This window comes from Blastomyces dermatitidis, assembly GCF_000003525.1.
Source record: "Blastomyces dermatitidis ER-3 genomic scaffold supercont1.2, whole genome shotgun sequence".
NCBI lineage: Eukaryota > Fungi > Ascomycota > Eurotiomycetes > Onygenales > Ajellomycetaceae > Blastomyces > Blastomyces dermatitidis.
This window is the reverse complement of record NW_025544775.1, coordinates 390550-416298: the sequence shown is the minus strand read 5'-3', so window position 1 is coordinate 416298 and position 25749 is coordinate 390550. Positions and strand designations below refer to the sequence as shown.

The window sequence follows — 25749 nt, the reverse complement described above, 5'->3', positions numbered from 1 at the left end:
AAGATTATTTACTTATTTACACTTAGTGAAGTGTTTATAACACTTATCTCACACATTCACTTTCTCAAAGTTATATAAGATTCATTTGAAAAACTCATTTCATATTCATGAGAATGAATATCATTTCAGATCTGTAAGATTCATCTTTTTATTAGTTATTTATAATGACTTTGCTTTTCTGTGTAGAAACATGACAGATCTTAAGACTTGTTAAAATTTCATTAACTGTTTATCTGTGAGTTCACATTCAATCTGATAATATAATTATATCTGACTTAGTCAGCTGATTGCAGTATTATTTTTTTAGTTATCATTGAAGCTTAATGACTCTGACAGATCTCTTAGCTTGATATATCTCATGCTCAGATTCTTATTCTGTATAGCAGTCTTCAATAATGTGTACACTTCTGAAGAGATTATGAATAATTATGATGAGATCTTCAGATTCAGTATAGTTATCTATCTGTGTAAATATTTAATCTTCTGCTGCAGATCTAAGATCTGGTTTTCTCTATTCTTATTAATAATGATAATTATATCAGCAAAGCTCTTCATAGTAAATGCTTAATCTGCAGTGAATGTCAATTATTATTTGACTTTTATCTCAGTCTGTCACTGCATACACAAGGCCTTAATCTCATTTAGAATTCTTATACATATATAGAGCTTCAATTTCAGTTCAGCAGTCTCAGTCATTTTTCTTACTGTTTTAAGTAAACTCTCTGAGAGATTCTGCATATCTTTCAGTTCAGATAACAGAGAAGAGTGTTATTTATATCAACTAGAGAAGATATTCATTTCAGTGATTTCTTATTAATTATACAATGTCTATTATTATATCACTGTATTATTATATTGCTATATTATTATATCACTATATTATTATATGATTTTTATTATCATCATATAACTTCAGTGATGATCACTTCTTCTTTTATCTTTTTGAGTGAAGAGCAGTCTTCTTTGAATCTGATTCATCACTTTCATTTCTTTTCTCACATCTCATCTGTTTGCATACATGACATTCATCTGAGTGTGAAGTTTTTTCTTAATAAGTAAAGCAGTATCAATCAGATACTCTTTCACTCATCACTCTTTATATACTATCTTTTAAGATATTCTAGAACCACACTGATATGATAACTATGAATCACTTCATAGATGAAATTATCACACTCTGAAGAAGTCTTCACTTCTTACTGATTTTTAGACATGCTATCAGATGTGATTCAAAGATTGCTTAAGTCAGCATATGATTACAGATGTACACCGGCTTCTTATATATTGTAATATCATATACTAAATTAATTAGTGGCCGCTATGACCCCTCTTTACACTCGTACGCTAGTAGTTCGGAAGCGGCCGCGTTATTATCCGACGGTTGTACGTTCTTCCGAACCACACTTCTGATATTAATGATCTGAATTTCATATAGTTGCAGTCTGCAAAATCACTGACTACTTACACTTTAAGCTCTATTACAGATAATCTTCTGAAGTTCTACAAGAATGTCATATCTTGATCAGAGAGAATAGAAGATTATTGAAAGAAGTTCATGTAATGTGAGATTACTGATCTGAAGAGATATAATATATGAAGTTTAATCTCTAGATCTGATATTCTGAGAGATGAACTGATTGCTTTAGACTGTTAAATGTTTCTTAAGAAAGATAGACTCGCGGATCTGAATGCTGATTCTAATGATATTCTTAGAAAATTATGTTGAGTGATTTGTAATAACTAACTTAAGAAGAGTTCTAGAGAAGAGATCTACACTTCTGTCATCACTGATACTGTTAATTATATTCTTTTTACAATAGCAGTACTACACAGTTGAACACTTTATTAAGTGAATATATTAATAGTATATCTTCATGAGTGTCTTACTAAGAAGATTTATATGAGACAATTCATCAGTTTTAAGACAGATTCACTGAAAACACTTGTCTGTGTAGTTGAGAATAGTTTATACAGTCTGAACTCTGCAGTGAAGATCTGATATAATTACTTAACAACTCTATTGAGTAATCTTGAATTTATAATCAGTGTCTATGATTCAGCACTCTGATATTATATATTCAGATATCATCTCTATATAATAATCTACATTGATAATCTTAACATCATATTCAAAGTTTCTGAGAATGCTAATTAACTAGTGAGTATACTTAGTGAGAAATTGAAAGTCAAGAATCTACATCAGTCAATCAAGTATTTGAGTATAAAAGTCAATTGTTCAGATAAAGAAATTGATTTAATATATTATTAATATATTAAATATCTTATTAAAGATTTCTATCTTAATAATACAGCTATTATCAGAATATTAATGAAGAATGAATTCTGTATTAATGATTTCTCTATATCTGAGAAAGAGACTGATTTCATAATTCAGTGATACTAATATAATATGAATTGTTTATAATATCTTGCAGTTAAAACATGTTCTGATATCACTCATACTGTCTTACTACTTACTTAATGAAATATTGATTCAATATCTCAATATTGAAAGACTCTATTATACATTATATATTATTTGAAAGAGATCATGAATCTGAGCATTTTCTACAGATGTGACTTATATAAGAGGTTTGTTTCTACTGATCTTTTCATTCTCTCTAATTTCTCTGATAATTTCTACCTGTTATTCAGCTACTCAGATTCTGATTGAGTCAGTCTCTTGAATGATGATAGGAAATCAACATCTGACTATGTTTTTAAGCTTGCAGATGACCTGATTTCATGGCATTCAGTGAAATAATCTTGTGTATCTCTAAGTTTTAATAAGACTGAATATATGACTCTTAGTGAGATGGTCCGCGAAGTAACATGAATCTGAAATCTCATGATTGAGCTTGGCTTCATCACTACATCTCTGATACAGATTCTCACTGATAATAAGAGTGCTATAGATCTCACAAAGATGATAGTCATTACAGTCTGAAGTAAGCACATTGACACATGTTTTCATTTTTCATATTGACAGTTGAATCAGAGAATCATTGATTTAGAATACATTCTTACTACTTAGAAATAGTGAATGAACTCACTAAACCTCTAGACACTGTGATATTTATGTGATTCATGATTTTACTAGATCTTACAGGTGTAAAAGTTGGAAATGTTTAATTTTATATTTGTACTTGATTTTGACAGACTATCTTGATGATTTGAGTGTTTTTATATGTAATTCTTGTTATCTTGAGAGAGGGTGATGACTGTTACAGCTGTTACAGTTAGCGATTTCACTAGATCACGTGACTCATCACTATATTATGTTCTTGTAGTTAGATCTATTAATACAACCTTCAACTATTCTATAAAAATGTGGTTCGGAAGAACGTACGACCGTCGGATAATACCGCGGCCGCTTCTGAACTACTAGCGTACGCGTACGAGTGTAAAGGGGCCATAGCGTATGCTAATTAATTTAGTGTATGAGATTACAATATAAGAAGCTGGTGTACACCTGTAATTGTATGCTGGCTTAAGCAACCTTTGAATCACATCTGGTAGCATGTCTAAAAACTGGTGAGAAGCACAGGCTCCTTCAGAGTGTGATAATTCTGTCTATGAAGTGATTCATAGTTATCATGCCAGTGTGGTCCTAGAATGTCTCAAAAGATAGCATATGAAGAGTGATGAGTGGAAAAGCATTCAATTAATGCTGCTTTGCTTGTTGAGGAAAAACTTCACACCCAGGTGAATGCCATGTATGAGACATGAACAGATGAGATGTGAGAAAAAAGAAATGAAAGCAGTGAATCAGATTCAAAGAAGATCACTCTTCACTCAAAGAAATAAAAGAAGAAAGTGATCATCACTGAAGTTGTATAATGATAACAGAAATCATATAATAATATAGTGATAGAATGATATAATAATAGACATTGTATGATCAACCAGAAATCACTGAAATGAATATCTTCTCTAGCTGATACAAACAACACTCTTCTCTGCTATCTGAACTGAAAGATATACAGAACCTCTCAGAGGATTTACTCAAAGCAGTAAGAAAAGCAGCTGAGATCACTGAATCAGAATTGAAGCTCTGTATGTGTATAAGAATTCTAAATGAGATTGAGGCCTTGTGTACACAGTGACAGACTGAGGCAGAAGTCAAACAACAATTGACATTCACTGTGAATTAAGCATTCACTATGAAGAGCTTCGCTGACACAATCATCATCATCAATAAGAATAGAGAAAACCAGATCTTAGATCTGCAGCAGAAGATTGAACATTTACACAGACAGGTGACTACACTGAATCTGAAGATCTTATCATGATCATTTACAATCTCTTCAGAAGTGTACACATCATCAGAGACTGCTGTGCAGAATGAGAATCTGAGCATGAAATACATCAAGTCAGAAGATCTGCTGAAGTTATCAAGCTTTAATAGTGACTGAAAAAATGATGCTGCAATTAGCTGGCTAAGTCAGATACAATCATATTATCAGATTGAATGTGAACTCACAGACAGACAGTCAATGAAATTTTAACAAGTCTTAAGATCTGCCGCATTTCTACACAGAAAAGCAAAGTCATTATAAATAGCTGATGAAAAGATGAATCTCACAGATCTGAAGTAATATTCATTTTCACAAATATGAAATGAGTTTTTCAAATGAATCTTGCATAACTTTGAGAAAGTGAATGTATAAGATAAGTGTTATAAATACTTCACTGAGTGTAGATAAGTGAGTGATCTTATATCATACTTCACACACTTCAGTTTACACTATCTTATATTGAATAAAGAGCTTTTAATATCTTTCTGTTTACAGATCTTCATTCATGGTCTTACATCTGAGTTAAGAGTGAAATGAAAATGCTTAACCTCATAGCCAGACATAGTGAAGAAAGCATATAATATTCTCATCATATGAAAACAAGTGAGTCAATTGCAACAGAAAATACTGCAATTAAGTATGCCTCAGCAGAGAATGAGTAATCAGACTTCTATAACACAAGTCACACATCTGAATGCAATGAATCTAGATCTGAATGCTATTGCTAAAGTACTGAATTCTCTAAAAAAGAGATTCTCTGAGTGGAAACCTTGATGTCACAAGTATTGAGCTTATTTCAACTGTGAATGTCAAAATCATGATGTAAAAGATTACACTCAACATGCACAGTTAAAAAACTAGCAGGATCAGTGAGCTCAGAGACACTCACTGATATTCTATGAAAAGCCTTCAAAGTAAAAGAGATGCCTGTGTTAGATGATTCTCTGAATTCTATGAATACAAAGAAGAAGCAGGCTTCTGAATGAGGTGTGAGTGAGGATGATGAAGTGAATACTCATCTCAATGCCTTGAGACCTGAAATGTTAATGTATAGAGAGCACTTGAGTAAGAATTGAAAGATGACTGTAAAAGTGTTAGTGAACATAGAAGCTTCTATACAATATATTAATGATTATATGATCTGAAGATTGAAAGAGATCTGCTGAGTGAAGAATCCCTGATGCATAAGATTATCTGATAACTGATATTTGATATCACCTGCAAGAGTAAGAGTTCTCTTGCACTTTGAAGAATGATCTTGCTATATTTGAGCGCGAGAGCTGTAGAATGTGAAATACAATCTTATTCTCAGACTTGATTGATTTCAAAGGTTCAATCTGCAGATTCAATGATATACATGTCATATATAGTTGACTGATAGGAAGAAAATGGTTCATACAATTCTATCAACTGATATGAGAAGGACATTCCACATCTCTGATATAGAAGAGTTAAATCTGCTTACACATCAATAAGTAAAGAGAATAATTCACAAGACCTCATTCAAAAGCATTCTGTATGTCATATGAGACCTGGAAGTGAAGGAAACTAAGATAAAGAATATATGGAAGAACAAGTGTATGAAGAAGCTTCTGAAGAAGTATAAGAAGGTCTTCTGAACAGACCTTTCACTGAAATTGCTGCTGGAATGAGGATTTGTACATGAGATTGATATAAGGGATGCAAAACCAGTCAACCAGAATGTATATCTTCTGTCACAAATGCATCTTGAAGAACAGAAGCATCAGATCATCAACCTTCTAGAATGTGATCTCATATGATTCTCATCAAGTGTGTGAGGCTTTTCAGTCCTATTCATGAAAAAGGTGAGTGAAGAGTGACAGATGTGTATCAATTATCAAGCACTTAACAAGCTTATGATCAAGAATAAATATTCACTGTCACAGATTCAACAATAGTTGAATACAGTTGAAAACATCTGATATCTATTAAAGATTTATCTTCTCTCAGAATACTGACAGATCTGTGTAGATGAACTGTCAGTCTCATAAACTATGTTTAATACACAATGAGGAAAGTTCGAATTTCTAGCAATGTCATTCAGTCTGATAAATGTATCTGTCATCTTTCAAATAATGATGAATATGATTCTTCATAAACAGAATAGAATCTCATGCCTTGTATATTTCAATGATATTCTAGTCTTTTCAAACTTATACAATGAATATCTGAAGCATCTCAATGAAGTGTTTACAACTCTGACAGAGTATAAGCTCTATGTCAAATCAATCAAGTGTGTGTTTGAAATGAAAGAGTTGAAGTTTGTGAGATATGTAGTGAGTGATGACTGTATACATCTCATCTCAGAGAAATTGAATATCATAGTGAATTAGCTGTGACTGAGAAATGTACATTATATATGACAGTTTCTTGAGTTGGCCTCATATTACTGCAGATTCATCAAGAATTTCACATGAATATCTGCATCACTCTCAGATCTCTTAAGAGAAATAGATGCAAATCTGTGAAAGAAGAAGTTTTATTCAATTATCTGAAATACTGTGTGTGAAGAGGCTTTTCTCATACTAAGAGAATGTGTAACAACATTCTCAGTGCTTATTCAATCAGATTGTAATAAACCTTTCTACATTGAGATGAATACATCTGAATGAGCTATCAGAGGCGCCCTTCTACAGATGAGCAAGAACAGCAAGCTGCACTCAGTGATGTATGATGATAGAAAACTATCAGGCACTGAGCTCAATTACTCAGTGCATGAAAAGAAATTGCTAGTGATCAAGCATGTGCTGGTGTTATGAAATAGATATATCAACAACAGACATATGACAATAATGATCACAGATTATAAAAGCCTTGTCTATCTACAATCAATGACAAAATCTTCTAAACACTTAGTACATTGAATCTCAGAGTTCTAAGTATATAATCTTCATATTAAATACTGAAAAGAATCAGACACAGTGATATCTGATGTAATCAGTCACAGACCTGATTTCATGAGTGAGAATTCTGCAAATCAGGCATAAGAGATGTTTATATTAAATACACTGAGAGAATACAAGGAATCAGAATGAGTGAATGCTATGATCTCTCACTTGAAGAATGACAAGATATCAGATAATAAGCATCTTGTGAAAGTAGTAGAAGAGATACTTTCAAACTTCAAGCTGAGAAAATTGAAAAACAACATTTTACTTTATCACAATCTAGAATACACAGAAGCTCTCTATCTAGAATCTTCATTTTAACACAACTTGATGACTCACATGCACAAGAAATTCAGTCACTTAGAAAGCTCTGAACTCATGAGTGTACTTAAATCAAGAGTGTACTGGCCAAGTATAACTGAGAACATTCAGATGTATGCTCACAAGTGCCTGAATTGCCAGGTTGTGAAAGAATCTAAGAAAGGATTAGAATGTGAGAAAGCACAACATCAGATGAAGTGTATAATACAACTGTTTAAATGATGAGAGATGAACTTTATAGATATATTGTTATGAATGTCAAATGAAAATTGATGAATAATCACTGCTATTGATTATACTACTGACTGACCAGTCATGAAAGCAGTTTCAGAGATGATAGAGAAGGTGATGACAAAGTTCCTACATGATGAGATCTATGTCAACTATGAAATGCCGCGCGAGATTCTAACTGATAACAGTGTGAATCTCATAGAAGAAGTGATGAGGCATTTTATGAGTCAGTTACAGACAAGATATTGTAGAACAATATCATATCATCTGTGAATGAATGAGAAGATGAAATGCTTGAATAGAATCTTGAACAACATGCTGATAAAATATCTAGTGAGCAAGCCTACAAGACTATGAGATGAATATCTCAGGCAGGTGCTATTGATCATGCGGATTTGACAGCATGCAGTCTTCAAGTGTTCACCATTCTACTTATTGTATGGATTGCATCCGCGCATCCCGGAGGATGCTTTGAAAAAGGTGAGAGAGAGAGCAGTTGCAGATGCAGTAGGAACAGCAGTTACAGATGCAACAGTTGTGAATACAGAATCAAGATTGAAAGAGATCAGTCATGCATGTGCAAAAGCTAATGAGTTACTTCTGAACTGAGCAATTTAATTGAAAAGAATACAAGACTCACTTGTTAAGAAATCAAGTCTCAAGATGAGAATGTGAGTTCTTGTACACAATGAGAATTCTGAGAAGTTTCAATCTAGATGATTTGAGTCATATAAAATACTCAAATCACATTCTCTGAGAATATATGCATTGAAAGAATCAGAGAAATGAGTCTTATACAACTTAATCAATGATTCATAACTTGTGAAAGCAAAGATGTAAGATCTGAGTGAATTATGATTATCTACAGCACTATTATCAGTGTTGAAAAAGAAGAAGCTTACAATTGAAAAGTCTTACAAAGTAAGAGAAATTATAGATGCTTATGAATCAGATGATCTCACTTATTCTGATCTTTTCATGATTATAAGAAAAGAATGAGAAGTAATGAAGAAATCAGATGAACATCACACTTCAATAAGTGATAAGACTGTAGCTGATTGTATGATAACACACTGCAGACAGTGAGTGCAATGCAGTAAAGAGTGATCTCAGAGCAGCAGACTTGCATGTGAGTCAGATCACAGAAGAAAAAGAAATTCAGAGTTGGATTTGACTGTTTACATCAGTTCAATTACAGAGATCACAGAGGATGAACTATCTGAAACACCTGTGAATGTGTGAGACCAAGTCATCTCAATTTCTGAAGATGCTCAGAGATTGAGTGAGATTAGTTTCAATGAGCTGTTTACTGTAGTAATCTGAGTGAGTGAAGAGAGACAGTATAATATGTGAGACAGAATTATAAAAAGTTGAAAGCTGCTGAACCTAGTCACTGAATGCTGTATTATATAGAGGTCACATAAGAGTAGTGACTAGCAGATAAAGAAAAAGTGTAAGAAAAGAAAAGAAATAATGAATTGATCATCAACTGTAAGAGTCAGCTGCAAAAGACAAATGTTATCATACACATCTCATTCATTTTCATATGTTATACATTTAATCTATTTTCAACCCCACGCCACCTGAAAAACATCAAAAATAAAGAAAATCTCAAAACTTAAAATCTGTAAGAGATTTGAGAGTTACAAGCTGCTCTTATAATAATGCTGTGCACATCTCTGATTTCTCTATCACTCTGTGTACAACATTAATGTCATTGATCACAAGATTGACTGAAATGCTAATATAGAAATGCACACACATATGTGTAGAGAAATTGAAGAAGAGTGCAGGACTTACAGAATCAGAAGTCAGAACAGAGAGAGTGAAGGTGAAAGAAACAGAAGAAGAAGAAGATACAGGACTGAATGAATGATGAGAGTCACTCAGGGCTGAATGCTTACAACTCAGTGTGCACACAACCTTCTCTGCAGAGAAGAGAGAGAAAGTGATGAGAGAAGCTTGAAAGTGAAAGAGAGTAGTCTCAGTGATGTTATCATCTTCAATCAGAATAATCTCTGACACTGAAGCAACTAAGAATCATTATTAGCATATGAAAATCACAAAATCAGAGATGAGAACAGTTACTGAATGAACACTCACTGGTCTTAGAGTTGTATACATAATTACAACATGCATGAGGCTTCTCAGAAAGAGAGAGAGGGATACAGAGAAATGCAGGAAGCAGAATGCAGTGTGCAAACAGCTCATTTTCACAATGACATCTCAGACAAGATGTATGAGCCTCACACTCACAGATGTAAAAGAGTATAACATTCATGTTTCTGTTTTCAAAAACACAGATATTTTTTGCCTGCATTATAAAGTCAGATGACAGATGCCAGAGAATAGACTGATACAGATCTATTATCTTGAAGGAATTCATTAGAGCAGATATCTCTGTGATATTGAACTTTACAGTTATAAAAAGCTTCTTGATGTCTGTGAACATCATGACTTCATGTATAGTAAAACTCATAATAATTTCTTCTAAGAACAGGAAAATCAGTATCAGATCAAAAAGATGAAAAGAAAAAGACTTATAATCTTGATACTGTTGAGAGAGAGAATGATTCTCTGATATAAATGAATAATTGCTTCATCATAAATATTTAAAATGAATGTAATAATTGATGTCTGTGACTGAGCTTCAGATAGTCATGTTATACACAGTCTTTGTACAATAAATTATTCTGAGAGTTAGCAAGAAGGATGAGAGTGTACATGCTGAGAGACATGGTTCATTAAGTCTATGCAATATCTCCTTAAATTGAGGAGAGCTGATAACAAAAGCAGAGACAGCAAAACCAGGAGTGGCAGGAGTGAGGGTCGCGGGAACAGAGATAGCAGGAGCGGGAGAATCAGACACAGAGGCAGATGTAGAAGATTGAGAGAGAGCAGCAGAGAAAGGAACAGAGAAGAAAGAGAGAAATGCAGGAGACCTGATCACACATGACACAGACAATTTCTTCATTATTATGTTCTTCAAGTTCTTGATCAATGATTCAATATTGAGTTCACTATTATCAGCAGACATGGATCTGTCAATGTGTGATGATTCTATATGAATAAAAACAAATATATCAGCATCTGTGTCCATGCAAAATCATGTCAGAAAACACAATCAGAAACCTGCTGAGAAGAGAAATAGTCAAGAGTGTATAAGAAGATGTATCATCATTTATGATAATATATTGTTCTGATAATTGTTAGAAGATAAACAAGTTCTGATCATGTTTCATAACATATTACACTTACTGCTAATGAACTGTCTGATATGAGTACTACAATGATGCTTGTTATAAGAACAGGGGATCATTGTCAGAAACACATATGATGTGATAGATGAACAGATAAAAAGAGTTGAACAGAAGAAGAGGTAGGAATCTTGAATAAGATAGTGATGTTTAATGATGATAATAATGAAGAAGATGATTGAAGAATGAGAAAAGTTAGTGAATGAGTGATATAATATAGTGAAAGTTTCTTTGTGAGAGTGTATACAGAATGCTAGTTGAATCAGAGATAGATCACACAATCATGAAACACTAGTGATGAGCTAATCCACATGAAGCTAAGGTGTACAACATGGTCATGTGAGCGTGACCGAATCTGGTGAGAGAGAATGTGGTTTGAAAGAATGTATGACTGTCAGATAATACCGCGGCTACTTCTGAACTACTAGTGTACATGTACAAGTGTAAAGAGGCTATAGTGTATGCTAATTAATTTAGTGTACAAGATTACAATATAAGAAGCCGGCGTACGCCTGTAATCGTACGCTGGCTTAAGCAACCTTTGAATCACAAAAACATATAACTGCTGAATAATAACACTGTTAGACTGGCCGCTGGGATCATGAATTTCACATTTGATCTCATTTGATCTGGTCTCATACATTTCTTGGCGTGAATCCCGCTGGGACTGGCTATCAAAAAAACATGTAAAGTAACTATATATCAGATCTTAAAATGAAACCATGACTTGAAAAAAATGAGAAAGTGGTTTCATTTGATCTCATTTAGTTCCATTCTTGGCATAAAGTTACTATTTTTAGACATTTTAAGGTTTTCTTTAGACTATTTTTAATTTTTTAAAAAGTAATACTTTTTGATAACACTCAAATGAGATTTAAAGTCATTTAAAGCAATAAAAATAATTTAAATTGAGAAGTGAAAATCATGGTCTCATTTGAAAAATGTGACAAGAGTAGACAGTAAGTCTCACTGAGACAGTATGAGACTACTATCTAATGTTAAAACTGTGTAATGAGATCAGTCAAATTGGTAATAAAACTATCAAAAAATCTGGTTCTGATCTCAGACACGGTTATATAGTCAGTCTAAACACTGTCACTTCTGAACATGCTTCTGAACTAGACTGACCGCCGGGACCATGAATTTCACATTTGATCTCATTTGATCTGGTTCCATACATTTCTTGATGTGAATCCCGCTGGGACTAATCATTAAATAAACATGCAAAGTGACTATATATCAGATCTCAAAATGAAATCAAGACTTGAAAAAAATGAGAAAGTGATTCCATTTGATTTCATTTAGTCTTATTCTTGGCATAAAGTTACTATTTTTAGACATTTTAAGGTTTTTTTTAGACTATTTTTAATTTTTTAAAAAGTAACGCTTTTTGATAATGCTCAAATGAGATTTAAAGTCATTTAAAGCAATAAAAATAATTTAAATTGAGAAGTGAAAATCATGATCTCATTTGAAAAATGTGATAAGAGTAGACAGTAAGTCTCACTGAGACAGTATAGAACTACTATCTAATGTTAGAACCGTGTAATGAAATCTGTCAAATTGACAATGAAACTATCAAAAATTCTGGTTCTGGTCTCAGAGACGGTCACACGGTCAGTCTATTCTGAACACACTTATGAATGTAAAGAGGCTCTAGCAGCCACTAATTAATTTAGATAATATATATAAGAAGTCAGTGTATATCTGTAATTTTACACTGACTCAAGCAATCTTTGAATCATATCTGATAGCATGTCTAAAAACTGGTGAGAAGTGTAGACTTCTTCAGAGTGTGATAATTCTGTCTATAAAGTAATTTATAGTTATCATGTCAGTGTGATTCTAAAACACCTCAAAAGATAGTATATAAAGAACAGTGAGTAGAAGAGTATTCAATTGATACTGCTTCACTTGTTGAGAGAAAACTTCACACTCAGATGAATATCATGTATATGAAAGAATAAGATGTGAGAAAGAGAAGAGAAGTGATGAACCAGATTCAAAGAAGTCTGCTTTCTACTCAAAAGAAGAATAAAAAGAAGAGATAATTATCACTGAAGTTGTATAATGATAACAGAAATCATATAATAATATAGTAATATAATAATATAGTAATATAATAATATAGTTATTTATTATTATTATTATTATTCTTCAATTATAGATGTATACAGTCAGAGACTATTACATCTACCTGAGAACTTTTAGTTCTCAAGTTTTTTCCTATATCTGTAAAGTTAACTATTATACATTCATCAATTTCAGGTATGCAAAATCAGAAAATTTCAGCTCAGAATACAAAAACTGTTTACAAATTACAGTGTTTTAACATCTTCTAATACTTTGAAATCATTTGACAATATCATGACAAAGGAAAAGAGAACACAGTCTTAAAGATAGACACATTAAATAGATAGATAGAAAGGAATTGAAAGAAAAAGATAAAGTAAAGAGAGACTGTAATAAAACAAATTATTAAAAGATAGTATATAGCTGTTTTAACAGACTATATCTGATTGATTTTCTCCCTTTCATATTCAGATAATTCTGAATTTAGTCATTTTCTTATAGCTGCTTGAGTTTCTGATAGAAAGTCTATTAAGTACTTAATTCCTGTCTCAGTTGAGAATAAGAATCTCATATTTAATTAATTTAGATTATACTTCTCTTTCAATCTAGCTCTGAGACTATTGTATAATACACAGTGCATTATAATATACACAGAATTCTTATTTACATTGCAGAATGAGCATTCTATTGAGTCAAATCTATCATTAAATCTTTGTATATAAGATTTTAAATAGCCATGTTCTAGTTTCAGCTGTATTATAGATGAGAATATTTTCTTTTTATATTTAATTAAACAAGATTTTCACTTGAGTTTTATTTCAAATCTTGAATAATGTATACTCTTCTTTTATTTCTGTCAGCTTTCATTTCACTTGTCTAAACAAGATTCTTTTATTTTTCTCTTTATAAAAGATTAGAACATAATTTTTTACATAGATCTGCTTAATTCTACACTCTTTTTTACAGCTGAATCAGTCAATTCATTATCATGAATATTCATATAAGCAGAAACTCAGTGCAGATAAATTATCAGCTTTGATATTTTTCTCTTTTGAATCTTCAAAACAGAGTTTAAGATCAGCTTAAGATTCATTTGATTATTATGAATCTGACTATTTCTAAGTCTTTTTAAAGCAGCTTGACTATCAGAGAATATTCATGTCTCTTTCAATCTATTTTCTCTTTTATGAGATTTTATTTCAATGAGTTTGAAAGCTCTCACTATTACAAATAGTTCAGCATCAAAGACTTCAGATTCACAGTCTAGATTTCAGAAATCTGAGATAAAATTGATATTATCTTCAGTATAAGCAATGTCTGTATCTAATCTATTCAAATTCTCATTTTTTGAGTCATCTGAATAAATCAGAATAGAGTCTTTTATATTAATTGTAGAAATTCTCTTCAAATACTGTTTATATTCTTTCTCTTTAGATAGTTCACTTATTTATAAGTCTATAAGAGATTCAAGCTTTTCTCTTCAGAGAGATAACTTCTCATGATCAACTATTTCAATATTTAAAGAAAAAAATTAATTTTTAATCAGAGAGTATAGTCTGTATAGTTGAGAAGACATTTTCTTTGAAGAATTATTTTCATTTAAATCAAGAAATTGATTTCAATTCAGTTCATTTTCAGAGTTAATTGATAGAAATAAAGAAGAGACTCTTTCTCTAATTATATGATTTGAGCTCATCTTTATAACTCTCAAAGCATAGTTTATACAGGTCTTTTCAAATCTAATAGTAGAAGAAGGAATTGAAGCTTCAATTTTCATTGCTTTAATAGAAGACAATTTGAATGCTCTCAGAATTCTTCTCAAGACTCTGTTTTACAGACTTTGAAAGAGTTCAGTGAAATTCTCTTGATTATTTCATTAAACTTGAACTTCATAATCAGCTACTGGTGTAATACAGGCTATATATAACTGTCTTATAGTCTGGAAGAATAGATCTCTCTCTGTATTTAATAGTCTGATTATATTGTTCAATAGTCTTTCTGTCTTGACAGTTCTTTATTGAATGTGATATTTAAAATTCAACTTGAAGTTTAATCATACTTTTAATCATTTGATATTTACACTGAGTTTAATCTCTCTATTTAAAAGAGTTAGAGATAGTTCTTTCTCATTGAATTTAGAAAAGAAATGAATTAACTCAGTTTTATTTATATTAAATTGAATTTAATTAATATCTGCTCTAATAAAGATTTTCTTTACAGCTTCTTCAATCACTTTCAAATTCTCTTTGATAGTTTTTAAGCTGTAGACTAGATCAATATCATTCACATAACTCAGAGATCACACTATTCTCATATTTCTATTTTTGAATAGATATGCAGTGTATATTGTAAATAAAATGAGTGAGATTAAAGATTCTTACAGTACTTCTATTTTTATCTCAGTCTTGTCTTATTTCATTTTATCAAAGAAAAGTTGTATAGTTCTTTTAGATATAAAACAGTTAACTCATTTTATTAGAGAAAGTGACAGTTTTAACATCTTCAATATCTGAATTAATTTTGACTTTAAAACATAATCAAATGCTTCTTTTATATCAATAAAAACTGCAGTTGAGATCAGATCTTCATGCTTTGCTATTTGAATATTATAAATAACTGAGAGAACAGTATTAATTGCAGAATACTGTTTTCTATCTCTCATTTATTCACTGAATAAAAGAGAATTACTGATAGAACTTATAAAAGATAGTTAAGTAGCTATTATCTTTTCTAAAACCTTCTCTAGACAGTTCAATAGAGATATTACTCTATATAACTTAAAAATTGAAGTTTTTCTATTAGATTTTATAAGAATTACTTCAGTGACTTCTCTTCAGTATTCAGAATAATATTTATTTTTCAAGAGATTGAAAAAGAGCTTAAAATATTCATTCTTTAAGTAGAAGTATATATTTTGAATAATCAAGTTATTAATTGAATGAGGTTCTGCAGCAGTCTTAACTGAACTTGAGAAGATAACTGACTCTAATTTATCTTGAGTAAGATTAGATCATTTTCAGTCATTTTCATTAATATAGTTAAGAAGTGATATATTCTCTTTCTCTGAATCTGAATCTGATGAGTTTTGAAAGAGAGTTCTTATAAAAGCTTGACATTTTTTCTTAAAAGAGTTTGCTGTATATGATTCATTCTGAAACTCATATTCTAAGATTGAAAGTTTTACTACACCTCTTATTTTAGTATAGTTAAAAGCTTTAAAAACTTCTTTTTCTTATGCTTCTTCAAGAAATTTATTTCAGCAGTCTGTTTTAGCTTTTTTAATATCTGAAAAATATTCATTTCTGATAGTTTTGAACTCTTTATCAGAAATTATATCATTCTTTCAATCTCTTCTAGCAGTAGTCAATTATTTTCTTTTAGATATGATATTCTCATTTCATCAAGATTTTAAATACTCAGAAGACTTTCTCTTTGAAATATTATCTTTAATACTTACTAGAATAATAGATGTAATGAGCTTCACTCTATTCTTAAGCATTTCATTTGAGATATCTTGTTAGATACTCATAGATCTATTAATTAGCTGTCATAATCTCACTCTATATTAAGAACTAATTATAGACTTAATAACTGCAGTTCTCTCTGTTAGTATTAGAGCTTAACAGTGAGCTTACAGACTCTAGTCTATCAGAGTACTCTATCTAGAGTCTAGATATATATCTAGATCTGCTAGTCAGATAATTTTCAAAATTATTCTCTGTATTTAAGAGAGAGCTAGGCTTCAATGACAGCTCTAGTTAGAGACTTACTTAAGTAGTATATAATCACTATATTAGACTTAACTCTATATCATTAGAACCTTGACAGATGTATAGTAAAATAATAAGATATTAATATTCTATATCAGCTCTGATAAGTGTTTACAGAATCTTACTTAACTAGTAACTTGACTTATAGTAGAGAGTTCTACTCTGTATCAAGCCTTATTAATTAAACTCAGCCTCTATTACATAAGAGCTTTCATGAGTAAGAAGTGACAGATGTCAGTAATGAGATTTGAACTCACATATCTCTAATATGTGTAGTCTTAATTATCAGTCTTATTAACTGAGTTATACTAGTATTTCTATCTCATTCTTCTGCAGCAGTTAATGTAAAAAAAAGATCTTAGAATTAGTTTTTTACTTCTCTTAAAAAAGTAAGATGTTTTTCTCTGAGTTTTACACAATATTCTTACAAAGAATTAAAAACAGAGTTATTTTCTATTATAATTTCACATTCTTTTAAGTAAGAATTACTTTTTCAGTAACTGAAGAGCTTTTATTAATACTTAATTCTTTTTTACACTCTTTATTAACTGATTTGAGTTGCACACTTATTGTGTGAGAAGAATTGAATGATTTAGAATAAAATTGAATAGTTTTAATTAATTTCTCTGTAAAAAATTAACTTATTTTTTATCAGTTTTTCTCTTAAAAACTGTTATATTATCTGATTTATTATCAATTGATATTATACTTTTTCTTACTGTATCTTAAGAAAGAGATTGTAAAGATTTTATTAATTTATCTTAAAAATCAATTTTAATTTATAAAATTCTCTTTAAAAATCTAATCTAGTTACTTAACTAGTGTGAAAAAATCAGGTATTTTATATATAAAAGTCTTTCATTCTTCTTTTGAAATAGTCTGATTAACTTCTCAATTGAAAATAGCCTGATAAATCTCTCAATTGAAACAGTCTAATCAACTTTTCATTGAGTAAGTAAAATGAGTTCAAAAATAAACTCAGTTAATGTGAAAAAAGATGCTTTCTCAGATGCTATTTCTGAGATTGAAATTCTGAAGAGAAGAAAGAAAGTGAAAATAGAGAAATAACAAGTTCTTGAAATATAAGAATGTGAAAAAGTCAGTAAAATTCTTGAAAAACAGTATCTGATTGAGATGAATGAAGAAGTTCTCTTAATTCTTCATACTTAGACTAGATAACTACAGAAGATAATTAAGTTCAAACTTGAAATTTTAAATACAGTTTAAAAAACATTGAAAATTTCTAGTATAGTTACTAACTCTTCTTCTTCTTTTTCTTCTTTAAATCAGAAAAAAAAATACACTCAAGTAGCAGAATCTGCTGTTTCTAAACCTGCTGTCTTAAAATCTGCTCAAAATTCTGAAAATACTTAGAAGAAAAATGCTCATACTTCTCTTCGTAAGAAAGAAAAAATTCTGCAATTTATAAAAGGTTTTTATATTCTAAATTTTCTAATTTTATATATCTGAAATTGATAAATGTATAATAATTAGCTTTACAGATACTAGAAAAACCCTGAGAACTAAAAGTTTTCAGATAGATGTCATAGTCTCTGACTGTATACATCTATAATGAAATAATAATAATAATAATAATAACTACTTCTTTAGTAGTTTATTCATTTTTACTGATTCTTTTATTTCTATCTTATCTTCTAATTCTTGTCAGTCTTCTGTGAAATTGTCAGCAGATGACACTCTTAATCTTGTATGTAGATCTCATTTCCTAGTTATACAGCTGCTCTGCTGGATTGCAAATGTCTACTCAGGCAGAGACTCAGAGTGGTGGCTAAGGGGGATGTTGAATTGCCTCCCTTGCAGGCCAACTGCTTCCGCCTCACGCTTGCTGATCGGCCATCGCAAGCTCCCTATAAAAGGCCACGTAGCAGCTAGCTTCTCATAATAACAACCAACTACTCTAAGAACATCTCCATCATTACAGTTGCACAGTGATATTACAGGGTGCACTCACTAGAGAGAGTGAGTGCGCTTGGCAGGGTTACCTTTTAGTTTGTTTCTCATTTTACACCTACAGAAAAACGAATAAAAACAGGGAAAAAAAGATAGAACAAAACAAACATAGCTATTGATGGCGGATGGTAGGAAAGCAAACTGGAAAGAAAAAGTGAAAAAGAGCTGAAGGAAACGTTAGAGGAGGAAAAAGAAGAAAATGAAGGGCGTGTTAAAAACAATCCAGTGAAATAATTAAGGATATAATAAATAAGTAAGACTTGCTGAAGGACATTACGGGGAAAATTGAAACTTTGCTCGCCATATATTTTGTGTCGCTAGCTCGGGCTCCTTCCGTTCCGTCTTTCCTTCTACTCTTCTGTAAAAATATTACGAGCAAAAATTGGTTAAGGAAAAATGTGTCGGACCAAAGCACAGTCATCGCCAGAGCCGGGGGAAAAGAAGAGAGGTGGAGTAGCTCCAGCGAGGGCAAGTGACAAAAAGTAAAGCGGAATAAAGTGGAAAAGGCAGAGGAAAAGGAAGGAAATGAAATGAATACACACACATAAGAAAAGAGTTATAAAGGGATATCGGTAAGGAGACTTGCGGTAAAAGTATGGCCTGGAGATGGAAGAAGAAAAGGAGAAGTTGCGTGCTTGGGTTCTAGAAAAGGCCCAATTGCTCGTCGCTCGGGTGTAGTCAACGAGTACTTGCATCCAACGAGGAAGGCGATACAAGGTGGGTAATAGAAATTCCTCCGACAAAAGGCTGAGTTAGGTGGCTACCTGGGCAATAATCGCCATTGAAAAGGCTTTAGTTATAGCCGTTCATGGTCATTCTTTGAGAGTTCCTGCTCAATTCCCGGTCTGCGGAGGGGCTAATGGGTCGGCTGCCACCTGAATGCGCCGTGGCGCTGCTCTCCTTCAATGCCAGCAGCTGTTTCGCGCGGAAGGTCTCGTAGTGGATCTGGCTGGTGGTCTCGATTAGGTCCTGGAGGTGGGTGCGCGTGAGGAAATTGCGGAGGTAGACAAATTCGCAATGGTTCTCGTCTTCGACGTTTATCACGCCCCAGCGGTTCTGGCGGCCGCGGACTTGCTTACCACCGACGATGATGGATTTTTCGCTTCCGACAACCGCGAAAGGGATGATGTCCTGCACGTTGTGTTAGATGGCGGGTTTTTCTTTGAGTAAAATGTAAGTAGATTTACCTTGATTTGAGCGTTAACAGCTCGCTCCTCGTCATCCAATTCATCGTTATCATAGGGGTACATCTTGAGATTGTGGAAGGCAAACTCCTCCTTGATTCTCTCCTTGAAAGCCAATCGCTCTTCTAGGGTCAAAGAGTCGGATTTGGCAATGACAGGCACAACATTGACAACATCGGAAAGTTTCTTCAGGACGACGATATCAATTGGTTTCAGGCTGATTTTACTGTTAGTATTGCTGTGCTGAAAAGGCATTGAGAAATAGCTACGTACGCATGTCCAGAGGGCTGGATAAAGAAGAGGCAGCAATGGATACGTGTATCCTGAATATAGCGCTCACGCTGAGCAGTAAGCTCCTTTCTGAGATAGGCGGAGTGCTGATCCTTGATATACTTGACAATTGGGTCCCAGCTGCAGAGATATCAATCAGCAAGTAATTCGCAACATTATTCGTCCCATGTTTCGCGTGCTTCGCATACCATCTATCATTGTTGACCTGGTCCCCATAGCCGGGGGTGTCGACAATGTTCAATCGTAGACGCACGCCGTTCTCTTCAATTACTGTTGGGGGAGAGATAGAATAAGTATTTACATATTTATTTATATAAGATTTTTGTGCTTGGAGAGGGGAGAACGTACTATGGGAGACAGCTTGAATTTCGGTGGTTGAACGCACAGGCTCATCTGGTCTCAAGCGACCCTTGGAATCGATCAGGTGGGAGGCGAAGATGGTATTGATCAAGGTCGATTTGCCCAGTCCGGTTTGGCCTAAAGATATCGCCGATATTCAGTATTTAATGTCCATTATAAGGGTTGGAATTGAACTTTCTAGGCCGTGGCCAGCGCGAAACCCGGATTCATGTAGAGGGGGAGGGACAGTCTGAACAAAGGTATGGCACCGCACGTACCAACGCAGATGACGTTGAATTGAAAGCCACGCTTCAGTAGTTTCCGCTCGATCTGCGAGGTGATACTATCAAAACCAACATGGCTTCTGGGGAAGACGGTGTTCTGTGGAGAAGCTGGGGATTGTGGTGAAGCCATAATAAGAGCGAGGAGGAAGACAACAACAGCAGATCAAGAACAACACAGAGAGAGGTGTAGTAAAGAGGAGAATCAAAGAGTGAAGGAGAACGACAACAGCCGGGAAAAGATGAGCGGGAACAGCAACTGGGGGGGGGGTCGAAGAGGGAGCAGAAGCAGACAACAGGAGATAGAGAGAAGCAACAGCAGTAGTTAGGAACAACACGCCCCTTATTATTTTCTGGATTGTTTGAGCGTTGGTCAGGGGGAACCAGCGCTAGGCTGCTTTGGGACTAGCGAGTCACTGTAGCTCTTTCTCCTCCACTCGACTCGAGCCTCATTTTTGCTCAAACTATTTTATCTCAACCAATTCGGCCGGACAACCCATCACCACCACCCAATTTAGCTCTCCATCACGATATACGTCTCCTCCATAGGTTATTATACCGGCCCGCCCTCCGTGGACTTTATATACACGCCTGCGCTCCCCCTCCCCGGTCACCTTGGGGCCCCCAAACACACCACCGCAAGATGTCGTCCCTCCCAATAGCGTTCTCCTCCGCCTCGATGATCTCCCGGCTCTTTCCTCGACTCTCCCTCCAATTCCCACACACAACAAGCCAATTGCTACGATATACCCATACCCCGAACTCCTTCCTGGTAGCCGCTGTAGCCGCTCCCGCAGCCATCACCCTCGGAATTCCCGCGATCCTCTCTGATATCTGGGACTCGGTCCTGCGCGCCGTGCCCAAGAAGAAGACCTCCCATATGAAGAAGAGACATAGACAAATGGCCGGAAAGGCTTTGAAGGACCGCCTAGATCTGAATACCTGTTCGAGCTGTGGGCAGACTAAAAGGGCGCATTTGTTGTGTCCGACTTGCGTCAGCGGTGAGTTTTATTGGCTCCGTTGATATATACCTTGGATGAGTGTGCCTTTGACTAACGGGCTGGTGGCCCTGAAGAAATAAGACAGGAATGGAGAGATGCGGAAAAGAAGACGGCTCAAAGCTCGTGAATTTCTTTTTCTACGCTCTGTTGTATATCATGCTTTTTGGGAAGGTAAAATGCGCTGTACCATAACGCCCCGCGCAAAGGAATATATAAAGAGTGGGTTTTCTGTGGGCATAGCATTTGGCGTTTTGGATTTGATATCACGATACAATTGTATTGTTATTTTATATCTTTTTCTCTATCTATCTATTACTTTTCCAGCTACTCGCCTCGGTGTCTATAAACTCTTGGTAATATTGCAACGGAAAGCCAATCGACCATAGATTTCTAGATATTTAACTGTAAAGAAATATCACTACGTTTAAATTTGATGAAGGTGTAATGTAATATTAACAGTGATATAATAGCAAATACATACTTATCTTTTGTAATCGAAAAAAAGAAAAAAAAATCATTGTCGTACCTAGCGGATCCGAACCCCCCAACTAAATATCAGCAAAAACTCTCGAAGCCTCTCACTGACGTCTTTGGGTCAAACTTGGTATAGAACAACAATTCCACACCTCACAACAAGCAAAACCACACCACATCACCATGATAGAACACATCTCAAGCCCATAAACATGGTAGGCCATCCTCCAAAGTCTAATACATAAATCATTCAATCAAACATAAATCCCGTCTAATACACAGCGTGGGGGTAAAAAAATAGTCAAAGCAATATTTGACCCTACATACAATCGACAATGGTAAACCGCCCCCCCCATCCGCTCCTAAATATCAAAACCCAACATCAAGAAATACATTTATATATATATGTATAAAAGTATCCAGCTAAAAGAAGTACATCGACAGCTCACCCCGTCGAGATATTCTCTCTCGCCTTAACCCCGAGCCAACTGATATCCTGCTCGGGCGCATCTTCGCTCAAAGTCCACTCCACCGCCGAGACAGATTTCCCCCTAGCCCAGTCCATCGACGGCGCGCACAAGATTGGCTGCCACCACCTAGCTGCAAGCAGGGATGGCACAAGGCTTGTGAGCGTTGGGTTTGGAGGGGAGGTTAAGGTGTGGTCTTCCGTTGCGGGCGGGGTGTGGGTCGCGGATGAGGGGGTTGGTGGAGCGACTGGTGGGAAGGGCGGTATGTATTAAACCAGTCTAGCTTTTAATTTTATGCCTCCCCTTCTTTAGAGATGAATAGAAAGGCATTTGATTTGGGATTTGATACATATGGAACAGAGAATTCGGGCTAATTGTATATATGCAACGCAGACACCAAGCGGAAAGTCAGCGAGATATGGGCCGCCGCACTCTCTTCGGATGGTGAGTATCTCGCCGGCACGACGCTGGATGGACATATTAAAGTCTGGCACCTGGATGGGACCGGGGAGGATAGTAAGGTGTCTCAGATCCGCGACCTGGAGACGAAGGGTAGCTTTGGCATGTGTATTGACCTGGTGCGTTTTAAAAGTTCTGGAATTATATTTGACGGCGATGACCGTCTACGTTTTGCATTCCTCTCCCTCTCCCTACTCTGTCCTCTCCGTATATATCCCCAGATCCCCGTCGAGGTTATAACGCTCACACGTTTTTGTCGTCAATGGCATCCCCATCTCTAGTCGGCAGACGGCAGCCTGACAGCATCCGGCCACCAAAATGGGAACGTCTATATCTTCCTCAATGAGACGGGGCGGATGATACATTCTCTGTCCGGTACGTGAAATAGAAACCCCTTTTCTACCTATTTGATGAGTTAACCATGACATACCTCCCTCTTCCCTTATCACTAAAAGAAACGAAAGAAAGCTAGCTAACAAGATTTGCGAACAATACAGGCCTAGTCTTACCTGTGCGAGCCGTAACTTTCTCGCCGGGAGGAAAACTGCTTGCAGCAGCGGGCGACTCCAGAGTAATTCAGCTCTATGAAACGTCCTCTGGCGAGCAGGTAGCTACATTAACGGGGCATACGTCCTGGATTACCTCTCTGGACTGGAGTCATACCGGAGAATTTCTTTTGAGCTCGTAGGTTCCTTACCTCCTTTCTTTGTTATCTAGGACGTTCCACCCCACTATCCTTTGCTATTTTATAGCTATCAGATTGTCATCCTACTCCAGACACATCCTGCTCTCATTATTGTTAACCTTAACACTTTGAACTGGCAGATCCCTCGATGGCAAGGTTAAAGTGTGGTCGATTGAACGGAGGGCGTGTGTGGCGACGCACTCTGAGTCGGATGTGGCTATATGGAGTGCGAAGTGGTTGCCAAAAGTTGGAGCGACGGCTGAGAAGTTTGTCACGGCGAATGCTAAGGGGCGTATCACTTTTTATCGGGAGGCTACAGGGGGATGAGAATGAAAAATATAAATGGAAGGGACGGGATGAAGGGTATCTCGTACGAGATGAGGGGGTGGAGATTCATCGAGTACGACGTGGATATTAAAATGCTGCTCCGGTTTGGAGGTGAGGCGACAGAATAAGAATTAATAGGGGGAATTGTTCAGTCCTTGGTCATGTTTTAATGAGACACAACAAATATATAGACATGCAAAGGGGAAGAAGCCCCGAGTCGTTAATAATAAACGAAATATAGTCATTAACCATTCCCTCAAACACCCATCCAACAATAATCATCAAAGAATAAAGAAGACAAACATGCCCAATGTACAGAATCCCCTCACTTCAAAGCCGCCACAAACAACCTCCTCATCCTCTTCAAAAAAGCCCCAAAATCCCTATCATCGTTCACAACCATCAACTCCTGCTCCACCGCCTCCCTCTCTAGCTTCGGCCGGCAATGGAAAACTTCATAATCCCTACTCGCCGTCCCCAGCTCAAACCACGCCTCCCGCTCCCAATCCTTCTCCACTAAATGCGTGTAGACAATCCGAAGCCGATCCTCGCGCCCAGCCCCTTCAATACGCAGACACAGGTAATCCTGCCAGAACTCCAGCTCGGGCGTATTCAGGCGCGCCTGGGCATCGAGGTTTCTGGCGTGCGCCTTCTGGGCTTCCAGGCGCTGGTTGATGGTCTTTTGGGTCTCGTCTATTTGTTGCTTGAAGCGGTCGCGGGTGGCGAGGCGGGCGTCGCGTTGGGCGGTGATAGCAGTGATGGCTTCGTGCATCTCGGCAGCTTCTGCGGCTTCCTTTTGTAAGGTCTGCGCGTGGGTTTGGGATTTGAGGTCGAGGATTTCGATATCTTTTTGTTTTAGGCGGCGGTCCTCTGTAAATATAGGAATAATGGGTCATAGTATTAGTATTATTACTTTTTAATTTTAATTTTTGTTACAGTGAGAGAATCGCAAAATAGAATTAAAAGACTTATTTATATTCCTGAAAATAAAAATTGAAAGGCTTGGAAGTTTGGATGTGTCAAATAACCCAAACATGAAATCATACCTTGCAGCTCAGCTAGGTTCACGCGGAATTGATTTCTCTCCTCAAGAACTTGCTTCCTGCCCCTTTCTATAAAGCTGTCGAACTTGGCCGTGAACTGTGCCATGCGGGTGCGTAGATCCTCGAAGCCGAAGTTGATGCTGGGTAGCTGGTCCGCCATTGACGGGGCATCTGCCGACGATAGCGGCGGGCGCATGCCACTTGTAGATAGTGATGGTTCGAAGGGCATCGACATTGTTGCAGATAGCCTTGCGACGTATGTGTGATATGACAATAGTGCTTGCGAGTTGGCGTTGAGCGAGGTGTATATCTATATCGAATGGGAGGGTTCACTTTTCGCGTTCATGACGATTTGCCGGAGTGGTTGC

At 35.3% G+C, this 25749-nt stretch overlaps 3 protein-coding genes across 3 annotated transcripts; 1 reads left to right on the top strand and 2 right to left on the bottom strand.

Moving 5' to 3' along the window:
- Positions 1-18501: 18501 nt before the first annotated feature.
- Positions 18502-21430, bottom strand: BDCG_01403 (septin like spn2). The gene is made up of 6 exons (XM_045416905.1): positions 20923-21430; positions 20654-20782; positions 20494-20575; positions 20288-20425; positions 20018-20231; positions 18502-19961 (listed from the first exon to the last, which is right to left on the bottom strand). The coding sequence occupies exons 1-6, from the start codon at positions 21056-21058 to the stop codon at positions 19623-19625; spliced, it is 1038 nt and encodes a 345-aa protein (XP_045273866.1). The 5' UTR covers positions 21059-21430; the 3' UTR covers positions 18502-19622.
- On the top strand, positions 21393-24913 carry BDCG_01402 (WD domain-containing protein). The gene is made up of 8 exons (XM_045416904.1): positions 21393-21926; positions 22001-22615; positions 22702-22738; positions 22845-23129; positions 23261-23445; positions 23608-23701; positions 23824-24010; positions 24152-24913. Exons 2-8 carry the CDS (start codon positions 22613-22615, stop codon positions 24336-24338), a joined length of 978 nt encoding a protein of 325 aa, XP_045273865.1. The 5' UTR covers positions 21393-21926; positions 22001-22612; the 3' UTR covers positions 24339-24913.
- BDCG_01401 (kinetochore protein spc25) lies at positions 24378-25731 on the bottom strand. Its single transcript, XM_045416903.1, has 2 exons — positions 25385-25731; positions 24378-25208 (listed from the first exon to the last, which is right to left on the bottom strand). Exons 1-2 carry the CDS (start codon positions 25614-25616, stop codon positions 24664-24666), a joined length of 777 nt encoding a protein of 258 aa, XP_045273864.1. The 5' UTR covers positions 25617-25731; the 3' UTR covers positions 24378-24663.
- Between the last annotated feature and the right edge of the window lie 18 nt (positions 25732-25749).